Consider the following 19,019-nt stretch of genomic DNA (forward strand, 5'->3'; position numbering starts at 1 on the left):
ATTGAGAAGACAGAAATAAAAATCAAATCTTGAGTACAGATAGCTGGAAATTGCACAGAGGAGCCAAGCTTTGCACCGACCTCCCCATTGTTTGAAGATGGGCTTGCATGTTTTTTAAAACAGTCAACATAATTCAGCTGGAGGAGGTAGACAGATTTTTCTACTCCGTGTTTCAGTGGAAATCGATGGACTTGAGGTGTATAATTGTCCCCCCTGCGTTTAGTACCTGAAATAAAATAACCCTCATTGCTTGCATTACTGAACGCATTTCTGAGGTCTTGGTGTCTAGGGCTAAACAAGTATTAATTAGATAATCCGCCAGGAGCCGGCAGGGGGAGGAAGGGGAGGGATGGAGGGCAGCGGTGCAGACTTGGCGGCCCTGATTCTGCATCCTAACACCAACTTGCCAGGTAGACTGAAGGAGTCCTGGGTGAGGTGAGGGGCAGCTCCCAGCAGCATCGTATCTGCAATACGGACCAGCGTGGGGCGGAGAAGCCCAGGCTCAGAGTCCACTGCAGACGCCACCTCCTCAGCGGGAAACGGTGGGCTCAGTCAGGCTGCAACAGCAGCCAACACATCCCCCCCCCCGCCCCCACCCCGCCCAGGATTTCTAGTGAGAAGTCCCCAAAGCTCTCACCTGCCTCCCCCAACCCTTAACCCTCCCAGCCTCCACTCAGACCTCTTCAAAATCACTCAGGGGTGGAAGTGGGAATGAGGAAGGGGGAATGGGCAGGAATGGGGGCGGGCGGGGGCTGGCAGCGCACGGGAAATGCCCCGAGAAGCAGCCAGACCCGGGCGCGCTGAAGTGAGGTAGGGATGTACTTGGCGACTGGAGGCGCAGACTCGCTGACTCCTCCAGATGCTCACAGCTCTTTTACGATTCTCTCCTCTCCTCTCTGACCCCCAAGTCACTGCTGGCAGTCCCCGCCGCTGCGGGACGATGGGCCAGTTCAGTCCTTCGCTGCCCCTTTAAGGGTTCCCGAAACTTTCCCCCTGGTATCAGATGAGCCTCGTCACATCCGTTGGCCGAGGCCGCCAGGGCGCGTTCCGAGGAAATTCGGGACTCGAGTTTCCCCGGGAAGAGGCGCGGCCCGAGACGAGCGAGGGTGGACAGGGCGGGTCCGGGGGGACCCCGGCGGACCCCGAACCCCGCTTTGACCTTGGCGGCGGAGGAGGGGCTCGGCCCTTGCGGGGCAGCCGCCGCCCGCCAGAGGGGGCAGCGGCGACCAACTTGCTCAACTTGGCGGCGCGGGCTGGGGCGGCTCCGGCGCCTCCTCCTCCTCCTCTTCCCCCGAGCCTCCTCCCCCGGTCCTCCTCCCATCCGCCGCCGCCGGCCCCGGTGCGCGCCCAGCCCTGCCCCACAGCCCCGCGCGCCGCCGAGTCGCTGAGCCGCCGCCGCCGGACGGGACAGGACGGGCCGGGCCGGGCACGCTCCCCGGGCCCCGCCGCGGGCATGGGCGCGCCGCCCCGGGCGCTGCTGCTGCCGCTGCTGGCCCAGTGGCTCCTGCGCGCGGCCCCGGCTCTGGCCCCCGCGCCTCTCACGCTGCCCCTCCGGGTGGCCGCGGCCACTAGCCGCGGAGCTGCACCCACCCCCAGGCCCGGGACCCCCTCCGAGCCCCGCGCCGTGCCCGGCGCAGACGGCCTGGCGTTCGCCCTGGAGCCCGCCGGGGGCGCGGCCAACTTCTTGGCCATGGTTGACAACCTACAGGGGGACTCTGGCCGCGGCTACTACCTGGAAATGTTGATCGGGACCCCCCCGCAGAAGGTAGGTCAGTGGGCGTCTGCTCGCCCACCCACCAGACCCGCCGACTCTGTCGTCCCCCCGGCTGCAGCCGAGGGCTTTTGGGGGGCTCGTGGGGGGAGCCCAGCGATGCCTCCGCGCGGCTTGGCGTTGCCCCCAAAGCAGCAGCTGTCCCCAGTCTCCGGAGAGCACATTGGAGTGACACCGAGGGGCTCCGCTGGGCCGGGAGCGGGGGCGCGCGCACTCGGGACGCGGAGCGATGGCAGCCCTGCCCGGTGCGCAGCCAAGGGGTGTGTGCAAGTGTTTCAGAACTTGTTAGCTCTCCCCCTCCTGGGGCTGGCGGCTGAGGAGAACTGTAACTTGCCTCTAAAATAGGATTTCCTTCTGGCTAGAGACACCTTCCAGCGGGGAGACTGTGGGCCTGGGGCGCGATGCTGTTATTACTGGGGAATCGCTTTGGGTTAATATTCTCCCTTCACTGCCCACCCTCCCCCTCCCCCCCATGCTGTCTCATTGCTAAGGAGGCTCTTGGCCGGCCTCCAAAGGCGCAGCACCCTTGAAAAGGGATTTTATACGTGAGCTCGGCTCAAAGCGACCGTGTCCGAGGAGGCTCGCTCGCCGCCCGCCGAGGGAGCCCCGTTTCCGGGCGCCGCTTCCCTCGCTCTGAGTTGGCTTGGCAGCCTCCTCCTGGCGGGTCCAGCTGCCCAGCCCCTCTGCACGGAGCGAAGCTTCTGCACACGTGTGTGTGGAAAGTAGTAAGTGCTGTAAAGATACTGGGAAAAAATAGGGGCTGAGCTAGGCTTCCGGGGACCAAGTGGTCTCTCAATGACAAAATGAAAATAAAGTCAAACAGCTTTCTTTTTCTCTTATTCTGATTTTCATTTATTAGCACTTTTTGTAGCAAGAAATAAATGCCCCCAGGCTTGGTAATCTTAAGAAAACAAAACCCCAGGAGTTGATTTGGCCTCCTCCTCCTTCCAAATTACCTGATCTGAGTATGATTTGAAGTCAAGTTTTCCTTATCAATTGAATACACTGTCTGAGGATACTTTATTTTTATTTTTAACATTGTCATTTGGGTTTTAATTCAGCTATGATTCCCCCATAAATAGAACATACTCATGACTGTGGTGTAATTCTAATTAAATTATTCAAGACTTTCTTAAGAGGAAAGACATGCCATGCTAATTCTTTTAAAAAAAGAAACTCTACTGAATAACTTCTATATTTGTTTAATTAGTTTTTTTGAAAACCTTCAAAAAATGTGTTCTGCTGAAAACCTTGATTCTAGCTGCCTTTCATCTAAGTGTGGTCTTTGCCATCTCCCAGGGGGCATGGTGGCTGGAGGGCAGCAGGAGGGGATGGGAAAGAGTCAGCTGAGGAAGCTTATCGCTACCACAAGATCTCTGTGCTGGTAAAAGCCACCACGTGGAAACATGTGCTGGTGGTGAGAACCTCATGCAATTTGCCTTTCACAAGATTCCTTTCATAAGATTTCACAAGATATTGAGGATGAAGCTCTTTTGTGGCCTCAGGATAATCTTTTGGAACAGGCCCTAAATGACTCACCATTAGGGAAATGGATGCCTGGACGAAAAAAAGCTCATGTAGATTTTGGAGTGGAAAAGAATTCTCTCTACTAACGTAAATTTGGGCAGTTTGGGTGCTGTGATGAAAGGATGCCCATCTCCATCCAGAGAAGAAGGGAAGGGAAAAAAAGCCTCGAGAAGAACTAAAAAATATTTCTCTTGGGCTCTCAAAAACAACAACAAAAAAGAAAGCTTGCATAATGATAGCTTGTCTTTATTAATTGATCCAATGACCTTTACTTTAAAATGATGAAGTTTAATTGATGAATAGGAATGTGTTGAGTTCCTTTGCTTATATATTTACCTTGGCCGAGGAAGTGGTTCATTCAAGGTTATTTCTCAGTTAAACATTTGAATGTTTCCAGGGAGGGCTGTTTTTAACAATCCAGATTTAATTTTTACATTTGGTGAGGAATGAAATATTCTGTGCCTCCTTCCTGGCCTGATTTAGTAATAAGTTGCTTTATAGCAAAATCCATGTGTACGATATTTCCAAATGCTTACTGTAAACTCTTGGTGTTACTGACAAGTGCATCAGGATTCTTTTCTTCTCTCTGAAATGTCTCCCTCTGCACTGTCTCTGTCCACCAGCAGGGTGTTTGCAGCAGGCTAGAGGGGGCAGCCGTGGGGTGACTTCTGAACCCGGAGTGAGCTTTCCTGCTCTGTTAATGGCCAAGAGTCATGCATTTATTCTCTGCTGATTCTCCAAAGCCTAAAATAAAACTTGCTTAGGTGGAGAGAAAAATGGAATTATAAATTCAGGCAGTAAATAACCAAGAATTTTTTGAGAATTAAGTACTAGTCATAGATGGTGTGAAGGGCTCCTCTTGTTAGCAGGCACTGTGTTGTGTGTTTTGTGTGTGCCATCTTGGGGATCCTCACAACCACCTCACTCACAGTTCTTATACCCATTTAGCAGATGGGAACACTGAAGCTTGGAGAGGTTGAATGACTTGCCCAGGGCAACAGGGCAAGAAAAGAAAGGAGAGCCAGCAATCGAACCCAGGTTCTGAACCACCAGGCAGATGCCTGCTCCCTTCCCTGCCTGCCTCCTGATTTCTTTTCTTTGATGTTTGGCTTCAAAGTATCCTTTCCAGCCAGAGATCTCTGAACCTTATACCCCAAGGCATTAGGGACTTAATGTATGACCCAAACTGGACTGTCCCACTCCCTGCTGTCCCCTCATCTCCTCCCCGTCCTTCAGGGCAATGCTTAAGGCATGACATAATGAATATATAGTTGGATCCAGGTATGCATGGGAAAGAAAGAGAGAGAGAAGATTCTTCAGCAGGACCTAGATCTCCACAGATCCCCACTCTCCCATGGGAAAGCCAACCGTTGGACATGTGCTCACTCCCTGAACGCTTTCATTAAGAATGGAGGTCCCTTGTTCTGTCTGACACTCTTCAAGACATCACAGTCATCTGCCCGAAGCCCGTGTGAGAGCCCGACCACGTTGGCATGGAGATGAGAGCCCGGTGTTTGATAGCATTATGTGACTTCTTTCTAACAGTAGAGAACCAGCATCTGCTTGAGCCATGCAATTTGGTCTTGTTAATAATAATAATGGTGTTCTAAAGTAATTATAATTACAGCAATTTCCATTTTTTTTTTAAAAAAAGGACTTTCATGCTAACACAATAAATCGTGGAAAATGCTCAAGTTCTGCAGTGCATACCTTGTAATGGCTTCAAAAAGGGTTTTGGGGTTTCCGTTGAAAGATTTTTTGTCATCTCCACTAATATGGATGAAACAGACAGCAAAACGATTTTCCTATTTAAACATTTGAAGGTAAAGAGCTAAGAAATTATTTTAGGGACTTGCGTTTTAATCATGGCACATTGGCTGAACGATCGCTTCTCGGTACGCAACTTTTTGGAAGACCTTGGATCGAAACTAGGTACCAAGCATATGCAGCTTAGGAGTTTGTCTTTTTCAGAATGAGCCATCCAGTGTCCCCAAATTACATTACGCTTACTGCAGAGGAGGTGGAAAAAAGGATGGCCAGCAAAAGACGTCTGATGGAACAAGGTGGTAAACTGATAAGAACGAGGAAAAAAGTGATTACTGGGGTTACAAGAACTAGCAGGTAAAAGCTACGTTCTCACCAGCTCCTTTGGGGGAAAGGTGGCAGCTCCTACGCTTTGGAGAAAGAATTCACCCTCAAAGACCCTGTGACAGAGGACCGTGCACGGCCAAGCCAAGGCATTGCTCAGAACAGCTTGGAGGGGCCGTCTAAGAAATCGTTAACAACCGTAATATTAATAACTAACGTTTATTTCAGGTTTATTGGGTGTTGGGCACCATGCCAAGCATTTTGCACATAGCACCTCATTTAATCCTCGAAAGAGCCCCATGAAGTACGGACAATTATTTGGCTTAATTTTCAGATGGGGAAACAGAGTCAGAGAGGCCAAGTAATTTGTCCACGGCTATGCTGGTGAGTGGCTAAGCTGGAATATCAATTGGGTCTGCCCAGCCTGAGCTGTTCACAGTCTGAGCGCTCCACAGTCCAAGCACTTCACCACTGCTCCGCGTGTGCATGCAGGCTTCCGAACAATAACCGTCTTCATTTATCTATGAATGATTTGGGTGTGGTGGGAATCATCCTGGACTGATTACACACGTGACCGTGGACAGGTCATCAACCTCCCTGTGCTTCCTTCTCCTCATCGATGGATGATTAAGTTCTTAGTTTTCTACGGCTGCTGTAATACATCACCACAAACAAGGTGACTTAAAACAATAGAAATGTATTCTCTCGCAGTTGGAGGCCAGAAGTCCAAAATCAAGGTGTGGGCAGGGCTGTGCTCCCTCTAGGCTCTAGGAGAGGATCGTTCCTGCCTCCTCCAGCTCCTGGTGGCTGCCTGCAGTCTGCCGTGTTCTTGGCTCTTAGCTGCATCACTGCAATCTCTGCTTCTGTCTTCATATGACATTCTCCCCCCCCCCGTGTGTCTCTGTGTCCAAATTTGCCTCTTCTTCTGAGGACACCAGTCATTGGATTAGGGCCCACCCTGATCCAGTCTGACCTCCTCTTAGCTTGCATCTATAAAGACAGGCACAGGGGTATAATTTTATAAGATTTTAACATATCTCTTTGTAGGGACATAATTTGACCCACAACAAGCTCATTCTAAGTTTATCATTCTATGGATATTTTTTTCTTTCATTCTATCCCATCTTTTAATTGCCAATAATTTTAATTTGGAATTTAAGTATAATTTTCATTAAAGGCAGTAGCAAATGGTGGTTTTGGTGTTGTATTAACATGGAGTCTGTGACAGGATAGTGTACTAGAAGACAGGGTGGAAGGAGGGGAGGGGAGGGTTTCAGATTCATTTCTGTATTTCTGGGTTGGTTTCCTCACTAGATAATAACTGCTTAAATGTCTTAACTGCTTAAATAACTTTAAATGTCTTTTGTCATGTTGTACCAATTCTACAATTGCTGGAATTCTTGTGTAACATGGGAAAAGCCCACTTGTGTGAGCTCAGATCACCAGTATTTAAATGCCTATGACTCACAAATACTCATGTTGGTAACAACTCAGAAATAGACGGCTTCAAAGCTTGGATTTCATGTTTTAAAGACCTTGTAAGGCGTCTTTTTTTAATCAGATCTATTTGATGTGAAATCCATACCTTTTCCCCTCAAGTACCTCTTCCCACCATGCCCCGCCCTTTCTAGACTTCTCTCCGATTTCCTTTGTTGTAGGTAGATGGGTGTAACCTCCTCTGGGGCTCCACCTTCCTCCTATGATGATTGCTGACAGCTTCTAACTGAAAGCCAAAAGGGAAAGGTTACTGATGGCCAATTCTTGCCATGAGTGATGTCTCCTCTGGGTAGGACACGGCTGTGTGGCACCTGTGGAGAGGAATTTAGAGACAGTGTTTTCCCTTCCCCATGGTGTCTGGCAGCATGCCATGGGGTTTATTTTATATCTCAGACACTGGATGGAGCAAGTCAAGCCCTTGGCCCCTGGATTCAGAGTGCACCTAGGCAGAGGGTGGAGGTGGGTGGCTGCTGACTCTTCCCCCAGCTCCATGCAGAGTGCAGCAGGAGGAGGTGGGTCCTGGGTGATGGAGACACTTCTCCCTTCAACCTAGGTAAGAGCCTCCTCTACAACTAACAACGGGCCTTCTGCTTACACTTGGCTCCATTGCCATCTGTCACAGATTCCTCCAAGCTGTCACTCTGTTCTGCTTGCCCAGCATCAGCTAAAAGTTGATGTTGGGGCTCATTGTACATTAGTGACCACAGACACCACCTGGGAAAACAGAACACACCTGTGAGGCAGGTGGACCGCCCACCTTCTGCATACGTATTTCTGGTGGAATGTGAGCAAAGGTGTGTGTTCCATATTCTGGGTGAGTTTCCCAGACTGTAGAGAATTGGTGTGTGATACACAGTTGGATTGGCTGTCACTTGGCTCCCCTTTGCCCTCTCCTGGCCGAAATGAACGATTTGATTTTTTTTTTTTGCCTATTGCTACTCAATAAAAAATGGTTGCTTTTTTGCTCTTGGGATTCTCAAAGAGGAAAAAATACTCTTGGTGTGCTGACATAACCGCACTAAGGAAGCAAAACTAGTAGGTTTGCTTTTGAGTTAATGCTTGCTACCCAACCCAGGTCTCAGGTTGGACGTTTTGGGATTTTTTTCATATGGCACATCATATACCTGTACCTAGAAACACACATTCTCAGCGCTGCCGTTTTAGGAAGATGACGAGGACTGTCTGAAGACAGTACAGCCTGTGACGCCCTGGGCCAGCTTCATCATTCCATGGAGTCATAAAGGGCGGTGGGAGACCTCGCTCCTTCCATTTCACATTAGACTGGGAATGGCAGAGGAGGAGAATTTATACCTGGCCTCGCTAAGGACAGCCTCGTCCCCCACTGCTGACCTCCAGCCCCTCGAATACACGCACTGGATAAATGGCCTTATTTAAATGGACTTACTGGCAGTGAGTGGGGACCTACTTCAGTTTGTCAGCCATGCAACCCCCTCCCCCACCTGCCAGAAAACAACCCACAAAGCAGCCCCCTCAGAAGGCAGTGCCATGGGGAAAAAAGGTGGAAAGTATGGGGAGCAGAGAGGTCGGGATAATCTGGTCTGACCTGTTTTCAAGGCGAGGCTAGAACAGAAACTGCTTCTTGGTGAAGGTGGGCGTGGATTCCAGAAGCCGCAGTGGGGCATTCAGAGCCCTTCCTGCTACATCAGGCTCTCTCCTAGGAAATGGGACAAGCCACGGGGAAGCTGGCAGAACTGAGTGGCTTGCAGTCATTTGGGAATTAGGCATTTTGGATGCTGATCCCAGATGTGCTGCTTGCCAAAGTCTTGGTGTGGGACAGCAAGTTCTTCAACCTCTCCAAGCCTCAGTTTTCTCACCTGTAAATGAGGGGATTTGACCAGGTGACCTGAGATCCCTTCTAGAAGCTCTAATCCTCGATGATTATAATCTATTTTACTTGTGAGAGCTTTCCATCGCTCTCATGTTCATCGGCTGTCTGCAGGTAAGCCACCTGGGGATGTGCTCCTGGCTCTCAGGCCACAACTGGGGTCCTTGCTTCCCAAACCCAGCTGGCCCCAGGAAGGACTAAGAATGCATGATAGATTTGGTTAAAAATAGAGATTCCTGGGACCCAGTCCAGACTTACTGGGTGAGACTCTCTGCACTGGGACCTGAGAATCTGCACTTTATCATGTCTCCAAGTCCTCCTTAAGCAGCCAGCCCTTGGATGCGATTTGGAGGCTGCCACAGAGGCCAGATTCTCCTCTGTACCGTGGTTTCCTGGAATGGGTAGGTTCTTTCATCTTCCTAAATGCTGTTGTTTGGTTACATGTTTCCTCTGCCCGTTTAGAAAATCTCCACCTCAAGCAGATTGTGTTCCAAAAGCATCCTCGTGTTTGGCAGGTTGGAAACGTGGGCTTCCTCCGGGGAAAGCTCTCTCAAGCAGGGCTGTTCAAAGTCTCCGTGCTGACTGCGTCCTTTTTGAATTTCCAGTCCGTCGTGGAGCAATAATTTGTAAATCAATAAAAATGAATTACTAGGAAAACAAAATGAAAAAAAAGACATATAAATACAAGGGCCACTTTTTAAATTATTAGATTCAGCAGACATCCCATTTCTCTCCTGCGCTGATCTCAGTTTCTGGGGCTTCCTCTCCTGTGGTTACCTTGTACTAACTTGTAACCATTTGTTTGTAGATTAGTGCTGTCAGCTGAGCACTCACGGGGAGCATGGCTCTAAAAAGTATACTTGTTCAATAAGAGGCAGGGCAAATTAGAAGTTGTTACAATGTTTCCAGTAACAAATTTGTTTTGCTGTCTCCTACCTTTAGTGGGACAGTGGTTATTTTTGCTAAAGCAAAAGGAAATGTGATAGCTTTGAGTTCTCTGCTTCCTAGCCCTCTGAAGAGGGGATGGGAATAGAGCCCACCGCAGGGATGGCAAATAGGTTTACCTCGGTGGTTCTCAACCCTGAGAAATTGTGCCCTCCAGGGGATATTTGGCACTGTCCGGAGACATTTTTGTTTGTTACAACTGGCATGTAGTGGATGGAGGCTAGGGATGCTGCTCAACATCCTACAATGCACAAGACAGCCCTCCGCCCCCAACAAAAGATTACCTGCCCCCAAATGTCAACAGTGTCAAGGGGGAGAAATCCTGGTAACTCAACATGTCAACTCAGCTGGGCTGGGAGCAGCTGCCCAGATCGGTGAGGGGAGCATGTCCATCTGCTGTGGGCACGAGTGGGGAATGGCAGCGTGCAGACATCTGTTGATCTCTGATCTTTACAGTCCTGTCTTATTCCTGACGTCATGGTGCTTAGTGCCAGATGCGATATGGCATTGGAAGAGTTAAAGATCACCTCTAACTGGAGTGATTGGGGATTAAAGAGATGAACTAGAATCAAAGGATGAGCATGCTTTATTCCTTCATTCAGCGTATTTATGAAGCACTTACTGTACGCCAGGCCCTCTGCTAAGCCCTGAGATGCAACGGTCCACTAGACAAAGATGATCCTTGCTTTTGTAGAACCTCTGTGCTTGTTGGGAAGACAGATCGTAAAGATAAGTACTGTGAGACAGTACAACCTGGTAATGGGCATGGGGAAAAAGGCTGCTTTAGAGAGGGAGGTTCCAGAAGACCTCTTTGAGGAGGTGCAGTTTGGGCTCTGGCCAGCAGGATGAGAGGACCCAGCATTGAGAAGCTGAGGGAACCAGGTTCCAGGTGAGGCCAGGCAGGTGAGGGCTCTACCTGGGAGGGCACACAGCGTGAGGGCACATGCGCCCTGGGGAGAACCTCCCACGTGCCCCACTTCTGGAACAGCTCTGCTTTCATCTGTTTTGAAAGTGTGCTTTGGGATTAGGTTTTATTAGAAAAAGGCCTTGCAAAGAGTGTGAAAACATCATACCACGCTGCGTATAGGCAGTGTGTTTATAGGGAGGGAGGGAGAGGTTGGGGGACGGGAGGGTAGTTAAACATGGTTTGCCAGGAGAGTCTCTGAAATTAAAAAGGAAAATTAAACTCAGAGATCCTGGGGCAGGTGGGGTGCAGGAGACCACTTAGACTATTGCCTATGTTTTCCAACAGTGTCTTCGGTTGGGTTCCTCCAGAAACAGACTGAAACAAGTATGTGAGTATGGGCAGTTTATTTGGCAGAGGATCCCAGGAATCATGGGTAGAGGGTGGGGAGGTGTGTGTGATGGAGAAGTTACAGGTGAGGGCAGTGGGGCTCAAGCCCTGGGGATCTCTGAGAATGTCGGAAAGACTCAGCTGTCCCAACGGAGGGGCAAGGGAGCTGGGCATCTGTCACCCAGTCCTGTCAGTCTTGGGCTGAGGGCTGCTCCCAGGGGCACTAACTCTTCAGCATTGTGGTTCTGCAGCTGGCCAGAGAAAGGCATCAGGCATAGTCACAGGTACATGCATGTGGAGGCTTCAGGGTCAGGTGCACAGAATTGTTGAGGTCCCCACAGAGTCTGCTGCGGCCACTGCATCCCTCCTACCTGGAAGTGTGGCTGGCACAGCTTACGCTAATATTTGAGGAATAAAAAAATGGATACCCTCTGCCACTGAATGTATTTGAGAGCATCATTTCAGCCCAGGAATCACAAACAGAGTTTTAAAGCTCTCCTTTAAAATCCTGACTTCCTAAAGTGATCTAGAATAACTCACGGAAGCCTCCGTGAGTTAGTCTGGATTGTGCCTCTTATTGTTGTGTGTACTTTGACCTTTCTTCTGGAAGATGTGATGTGTAGGCACTGGGCAAGGGAAATGGTTAGGGGGCAAAGGGAGATGATGTTTGAGGTTAAAAGCAACCGCAGAACCTTTTTTGAAGATGGAATGCTCTGAGCATAGGACTTTCAAAACTTTTCGAATGGCTGGCACCTTGAAATGCCAAATAGCAGTTAGGTTACAAAATAGCAAAGGTTACAAAACACTGCCAAGTTCCTGAGCCACTGACACTGACATGTAATCCATCATTAAGTTTACCAAGTGTGGCTCCCATAGCTTTTGTGTGCATGAGAATTTATTATCTAATAGTTTGCACATATTCTAAATAACTTCAATTCTTAAGTATACACAAATTTCAAAAATATATAAAATATTTTTTCTCATCCTTCAATCAGTAAATGTATGTACATTTTGGCTCATTAACCCTGCAGGACATGGGCAACTTCTATTACCCCACCTTCTTGCTCGCTCCACCCAAATAGGAGGGACTACAGTGCCCACTGGGCTGCTCAGGATGCAGGCCACATGCTGGGCTGTTTATAGAGGGTGGAGTCCCTGTGTGCCCCAAGACGATCCTCGCCCTCCCCTCCATGTCTGAGCTGTGCTTCACTTGGAGCGTTCTCATCTCGGTCTCTATTGACGCACAACTCATTCTTCTGGGTTTGAACCATGAGGCTGGCCGGAGAATTGAAAAATTCCAATATTTGTGTTTCAGACTCTGGGAGGCAAGGACCTGCTAAACCTCAGATCTAAGCCTCATGCTCCAGCCCAGCTTCGCCAGAGCTCTTCGCTGGGCTCCTGGGGGTTGGCACAGCTGATGGTGCACTGGTACACTTTCCCACTTCCTGTGGCCCCTTAGGTCTGCATTACCTCGGATCCCTACCCCGTGAGTTAGTGGAGACAGGGAAGCCCGGCAGTCCTGGCTTCTCTGTCCAAACAGCATCTCCACATACCCCTCAGAGTCTTGAAGCTATGTTTACCTTATCTTCTATATTGATGCTGTTGGTAAGCCCAATGCAGTTGTGATTTCTAATTCTTTAAATATGAACTTTGAATATATACAAGATATTGAGATACATGAGATATTGTGTATGCAATATTCTTAGACCTGTATTCTGAAATCTCCTGACAGTGCATTTTAGTATGGGTCTTTTCTTTTTATGCTGGGCACTTAACGAGCCTTTTCAGTCTAGAAGCTCATGACGTTAGGTTCTGAGACATTTTCTAGCAGTTGTCTTTTCTCTCTATGGGCCTCCTGTCATCCAGATGTTGGGCCTTCTAGCATAGTCACCCCCGTTTCCCACCTCTTTGTCATTGGTTCTGCTCTCTGTATTCCTTTCTGCCATCTTCATTTTAATTTTCAAGAGCACTTTCTTTTTCTCTGAATGTTCCTTTTTTTTGTTGTATCTTATTCTTGTTTCAGAGTGGCATATCTTCTATTTCTTTGAGGACATTAATTATCATTTTCTTTGAAGTTTTCTTTCTGCTTCCTGCCTTTTCTCTGTTTCCTCTGAGTTCCTTTTCTCGGGGCATTTGTCATGGTCTCTGTCTCATGCTAGTGGTTTTCCTCAAATATATGGTGATTCCTGCCTGTTCCTATTCAGAAGAGAAGCAGTAAAAGGCTGATTGGAAGTCCATGGCTGTGCATAGGCAGGGTGTGGAATATATTTTTATGCTTTATATCTATGTCTAGTTTGAGTCTGTTACCTGACCTGTGGCAGATAGTATCAATTGGGTGATCAAATTAAGACACCTTCCCAATCTCTTCTCTCTGGCCTGAAGCTTTGTGACTCTACAGCTGTGGACAGTGGGACCTGAATGTGGGTCTCCTGGAGGATTTCAGGGAAAGCTTATGGTTTCCTGATAAAAAGTGGCAGGTGTTGGGGCCGGCCCAGTGGCATAGCAATTAAGTTTTCGAGCTCTGCTTTGGCAGCCTGGGGTTCATGGGTTCAGATCCCAGGCGCAGACCTACGCACCTGGATTTGAACTATGAGGCTGGCCAGAGAATTGGCTGCTCATCATGTATGTGGTGGCGTACCATATACAAAATAGTGGAAGATGGGCACAGATGCTAGCTCAGGGCTAATCTTCCTCACCAAAAAAAAAAGTGGCAGGTGTTGCTGGGATTACAGTTTCTCCTCCTTCCTGCCTTTGATGAAAATGCAAAGCCTTCAACAGGGACGGCCAACTTCTGACCTTGAGTGAGAGTTCTGGGATTTTCTTGTCAATGTTGATCTAATATCAACTATCTCTAGAGACTTCTTGATATGGAGAAAAATAAACCCCTACTTGTTTAACACTGAATCTATAGTTCTCTGTTTACTTGCAGCCAAAAACATTCCAAATGATGCACCATCACAACTTGTTGGGAGTTTGGAGATGTCTAGGCAAATTACATATGCATTTATCCTTTGACTCAGAAATCCGCTTCTAGGAGTTTACACAAAAGTTAAATAGGGCAAAAATATGAAAAGCAATTCACAAAGCTATTCTTCGTAATGCTACTTGTAATAGCAATTGATTGGAAACAACCTAAATGTTATTGAAAGAGGACTGGTTGAGTAAACGATGGTACTTCTACACTGTGGAACACGATGCAACTGAAATGAATGAGGAATATCTTTAAAAACTTCAAGTGAGGAAAGCAAGATGGAGAAACGAGAGGATATATGTGTCTAAGAAAGTGGATACAGGGAGCTGGCCTGGTGGCCTAGTGGTTAAGTTTGGACACTCTGCTTTGGTGGCCCAGGGTTTGCAGGTTAGGATCCCAGGTGCAGACCTACAGAGTGCTTATCAAGCCATGCTGTGGCAGGTGCCCCACATATAAAATAGAGGGAGATAAGCATGGATGTTAGCTCAGGGCTAATCTTCCTCACCAAAAAAAAAAAAAAAAAAAAAAGAAAGAAAGTGGATACTGCCTCTGTCTCGAGATTGTCCAGGACAAACGTCTCTGAAGTTGGAGTGATTCTGCAGCTCAGCGAGCACGCCCTCTGCTCGCTCACATGTTCCTTTGCTTACAGCTGTCACAGCCATTTGCAGGCTTCAGAACATCATTGGTCTGGTTTGTTTTAAAAAACAAGACCTCTAGAGATGAGTTGCGTGCTTTCATTTCCCAGAAAGCCAGAGTTCCACATTTGCTGACTATTACTGTGATTATAAGTGGCTGGCAGCAGTATGCTACCTATTAGATACTGAAAAAAATAACACAAACATGTCCCTTTAAGGTGATATTTTAACAGAGTTAGAAACTGCTTTTTCAGAAGGAACTCCTGCTATGGAGAGAGTTTTTTGAAGATGATGTCTTTAAATGTTTCCATCGTTATTTGATTTCTACTACTAAAAATGATATGTTTGCTACCTACAAAAACACTTTTGAACCCTTAACCTGCAAACAGAATTTCCTGCCTGTGTAAAAATCTTCTAAAGAATTTAAGTTAAGAAAAAAAAATAACACACTATAGATAAATAGTACCTTCTGGTTAGTTTGCTAGAGGTACTGATTGACATTAGGGAAGATGGAAGTTTACCATACACTATCCCCATTTTACAGATGAGGAAACTGAGGTACAGATTGGCACATTGCTGAGGCAATATAACTCATGAGAGCAGAGCCAGAATTTGAAAACAAGTGGGCTGGTCCCAGACCATGCGCTCTGAGCTACCGCACTGAGCTGCCTGGTAGCCCCTAAGTTATGGATACATATGCATATAGGGGTTGAGTACTCAGAAATATTTTTCTTGATGGGGCAGTTTATCCAAAAATGTTCAGAGTCACTGTGTGTGAGAATTCAGGAGGCTTGTAAGGAATGGTGGGCCTGGTTTGATTGGAGAGAAGCTGCCCATTGTTGACCTGAGTCTGGTGTCTTGGTGCTCAGGCCAGTTCTTGGAAGAGCACAGATGCTGAGTAAACAGTCATCCGTTTGTTTGTTTGCCTGTCTGTTCCTGACACTTGGCCTTCTGGGGAATACACCGGCTGCCTTCTTTAATAAGCTCCTCTACCAGAGCAGTCCCAGAATAGAACTGAACAATTGAAAGCTTTATCTCAACCATAAATATCAACTCCCAACAGAGATGGCCATGCAGAGCGTGCGTGTGGCTACTTCACCCCTCTTTCCGATTAGCTGATGTGGATCACACCCCCTTGAATTTTAGCCCACTTTTTTTTATAAGAACAATCTCAGAAGTCAGGGTGTGGCTTGGAATCTGCTGCTCTTTTTCTGCCTGTGTATGTGGGCGGGCGGGTTGGCTGCCCCAGCTTCCAGCTCCTTCCTCCTGCCGCCATTATTGCCCTCTTCCCCACCATCTTCTGGTGGAAGCCAGAAGGAGGAGGAGAAGGGGGAGGACGCCAGGAGCAAGGTGCTCGGGACCCCTCTGGGGGTGGTAGGGGGGCCCTGCCCAGTGCCCAGCAGGAGGCATCTGATCTGGGTGCCGGGTGACAATGGCACAGCCTGGGGTCTCAAGCAGTAGGGAGTTTTCCTGAGACAGGTCCTTCTGTCCTATGTCAAGGCAGCCAACTCCCATGAACTGTACCCCACAGGCTCCTTTTTCTCCTGGCTTCGAATTGGGCTCAGCAGGGCAAGAGTTAGGACATGTGGTTTTCACAGGGCTGCATTCCCCTCCACCACCACAGCTTCTGACCCGGGTCCGCTTTCCAGCTCCTGCTCCCACGCTGCCCCTTTGAGCTGGGATGGGAAGGTTCCCACCGCTGCGGTCCTGGACACCTCAGCCTGTGCCATCCTTACCCCTCCCACGTGTCCGTGCACAGCTCTCCATCAACCCTGTGCCGTGAACTTCGGGGTAGGACCCCCTCTTCTGCCAGGCCCTGCTTAGTTCCCTGCTTAGTGCAGCTGGTGATGGTGACAGCGAGCAAAACTGTGTTTAGTTGTGAGTCTGTCCAAATCTTTTGAGGGTTAAATTCAGGCCTCAGTTTATCTCATTTGTAAAGGTAAAAACATAAAAATATTTTTTGTAAATATAAACTTTTTATTTTATTCAATATTTATTGTAAAATATAATTTTATTTTAAAATTTATATTTATTTATAAATTTATATTTAAAATATAAACATAAAATATATAAATATGTAAAGTGTATATTATAAAATATATAAATATTAAAGATATAAATATAAAGTTATATAGAGATATCTTATAAAATTATTCTAGTTTTATAATTTTATTATTTTATTTAATATTCATTTAAAAACATTATTAAAAATATGCTGAGCTGGAGAAACTCAGAGAAGCAGAGAAGCTAGGGTAGTTACCGAATCCATCGTCACCGCCTTCGCCTCTTAACTCTGGATTTGACGGCAGTGTTTTCGTACCCACAGGGTCTTGGATTGAAACCGTGTGATCTGCGGGGTCTCAGGGCCTTATCCCTGTACTGTGCTGGCCCGGCCCCCTGTTGTGGGCTGAATTGTGTTCCCCCAAAATTCGTACGTTGAAGCCCTAACCCCCAGCACCTCAGAATGTGACTGCATTTGGAGATACAGCCTTTAAAGAGAAATTAAGGTAAAATGAGGCCACCAGGATAGGCCCTAATCCTTTGTGACTGGAGTCCTCATAAGAAGAGGAGATGAGGACACCCAGAGAGACACCAGGGGTGCACGTGCACAGAGGGGTGACCACATGAAGAGGCAGCAAGGGAGCTGATGTCTGCAAGCCGAGGAGAGAGGCCACAGTAGAAACCAACCCTGCTGCCATCTTGGAGCTCCAGGCTCCAGAACTGTGAGAAAATGAATTCCTGTTGTTTAAGCCACCCAGTCTGTGGTATTTTGTTGTGGCAGCCCCAGCTAACTAATATACTCGGCTTACGCCCCAGCTCCTGAGCAGGTCCTAATGTATATGACCATTCTGGCTCTGGCCTCCCACCCCTCACTCAGATTCCATGGCTGGCATCCCAGGTGCCCATCCCTCCCCTCCCATCATCGCTGACCATCGTCATGACCATTTCATGTTGGCAAGAATGAGAACGGGGAATTATCTCTATGCTATAATATCCCTCCTGGCCTTACTTCTGAACCATACAAAATATTTGTCTTATTAAGTCTTTTGTTCTTCAATGAGTGAATGTTAATATAACAGACATAATACTGAGCACTGACTATGTGCCAGAAACCCCTCCACTCTTCCCACACTGAAGGAAGACTAAGGAGAAACACATTTAATAGAGTTAGGTTTATTTGTTTTTCACAAATCAAGACACAGCCACTTGGTGCAAAATCGTGACATTCAGGTGAATCGGAAAATTATGGTTTCTTTTAGAGCCAGTTATCCCAGGGCCAAGACCATCTAGCAGCCTGCCCCTCCGAGCACTTGAAACAAAAAGGATCGGAATGTTTTGTACAAAACCTGGCACTTAAGGCTATGAGGCTTTCAGCTGTGACTCTTATGGTCTCGTCTCCGTCTCAGCAGTTCATTGATCTCCAGACCTGGCAGCCTCCTCCGGGGAGAGAAGATTTAAGGCCGAGCAGCGGCTCAAATCTCCATTTTGTCCAGGAACGAAGAGGTGTGGCGGACGGGCTAGTTAGGAGTGTATTAACGCTCTGTAGTGAGGCTGCAAGACTCTCCTCATATCAATCAGAGTTCAGGAAATTGTGTGGTGAAATGTTGTTTCTAAAGTCTGCACTCAGACTCATTTCTGAGGGAAATCTGTTTTGGCAGTGAAGGAGCTAAAGTTTGAGTTAATGGTGGCAGTTTCAAACAGTAATCAATATTTGCCAAACCAGCAAACCCAGCATTTTTTAGGATCATTGTCCGTGATTAAAACTAAAACTTGATTGTTTTAAAACTTCAGTTGGATGCTAACAGTTAGAGGCCCTGATGGAACGGGGCAGGGTTTATTGGAGCTCTAAAAAATCTTTATCAAGTGCAAATCCCATCTTTGTCTGATGTCGGCTTTTATATACTTTTTAATGTTTTAGGGAATTATGAAATCATGTAATACAATTTTTACTCTGAATTATTTTCACAGGTCTTTGTGCTAAATGAGCAGGTGTGACTGCAATCTGATGTTTGTTGTGTATATCATGGAATGGATAATGTTTAGTGGAAAAGTAGGGAAATTAATAATTAGATGTTTGATTAGTGGGTTGTTGGAAGGTGATATGAAGGCTCGATATTGACTTAAATGGGATCCTGAGAAGCTCCATGATGGGAAGGAGCAGGAATCATGTCACATGACCGTGGCTTGGAGGATTCCAAGGAGATGTACATCCTGCCCACACCCTGAGGAGGGACTCCATGGGCTCATGGGTGGGTACATTCTGTCTCATTTCAAATAGTCAATGAGCTGCCTCGTGGAAGAGGGCATTCTGCAGAGGCCAGGTGGAGGGCTGCTGGGAAGCAGTGGGGGCTGTGAACGATTTAGCCAACTGGAAGCTCCCTGAGGACCATTCATCCCAGGATGGAGCATTGTGCCTGGCACAGGGTAGGTCCTCCATAGATATT

At 47.6% G+C, this 19,019-nt stretch overlaps 1 protein-coding gene across 3 annotated transcripts in view; it reads left to right on the forward strand.

Annotated features, from left to right (window-relative positions):
• The first annotated feature begins 1,152 nt into the window (after positions 1-1,152).
• BACE2 (beta-secretase 2) overlaps positions 1,153-19,019 on the forward strand; it is a 96,029-nt gene continuing 78,162 nt past the window's right edge. The window contains exon 1 of one of the 3 annotated variants that reach the window (XM_058523132.1): positions 1,153-1,765. In XM_058523132.1, coding sequence (XP_058379115.1) covers positions 1,454-1,765 — 312 coding nt within the window. In that variant the 5' untranslated portion in view covers positions 1,153-1,453. Of the gene's footprint in view, positions 1,766-7,442; positions 8,844-19,019 lie in introns of those variants that run through there. The other 2 variants (XM_058523131.1, XM_058523133.1) reach the window with 2 other exon arrangements.

This window comes from Diceros bicornis, chromosome 27 (assembly GCF_020826845.1).
Source record: "Diceros bicornis minor isolate mBicDic1 chromosome 27, mDicBic1.mat.cur, whole genome shotgun sequence".
Lineage (NCBI taxonomy): Eukaryota > Metazoa > Chordata > Mammalia > Perissodactyla > Rhinocerotidae > Diceros > Diceros bicornis.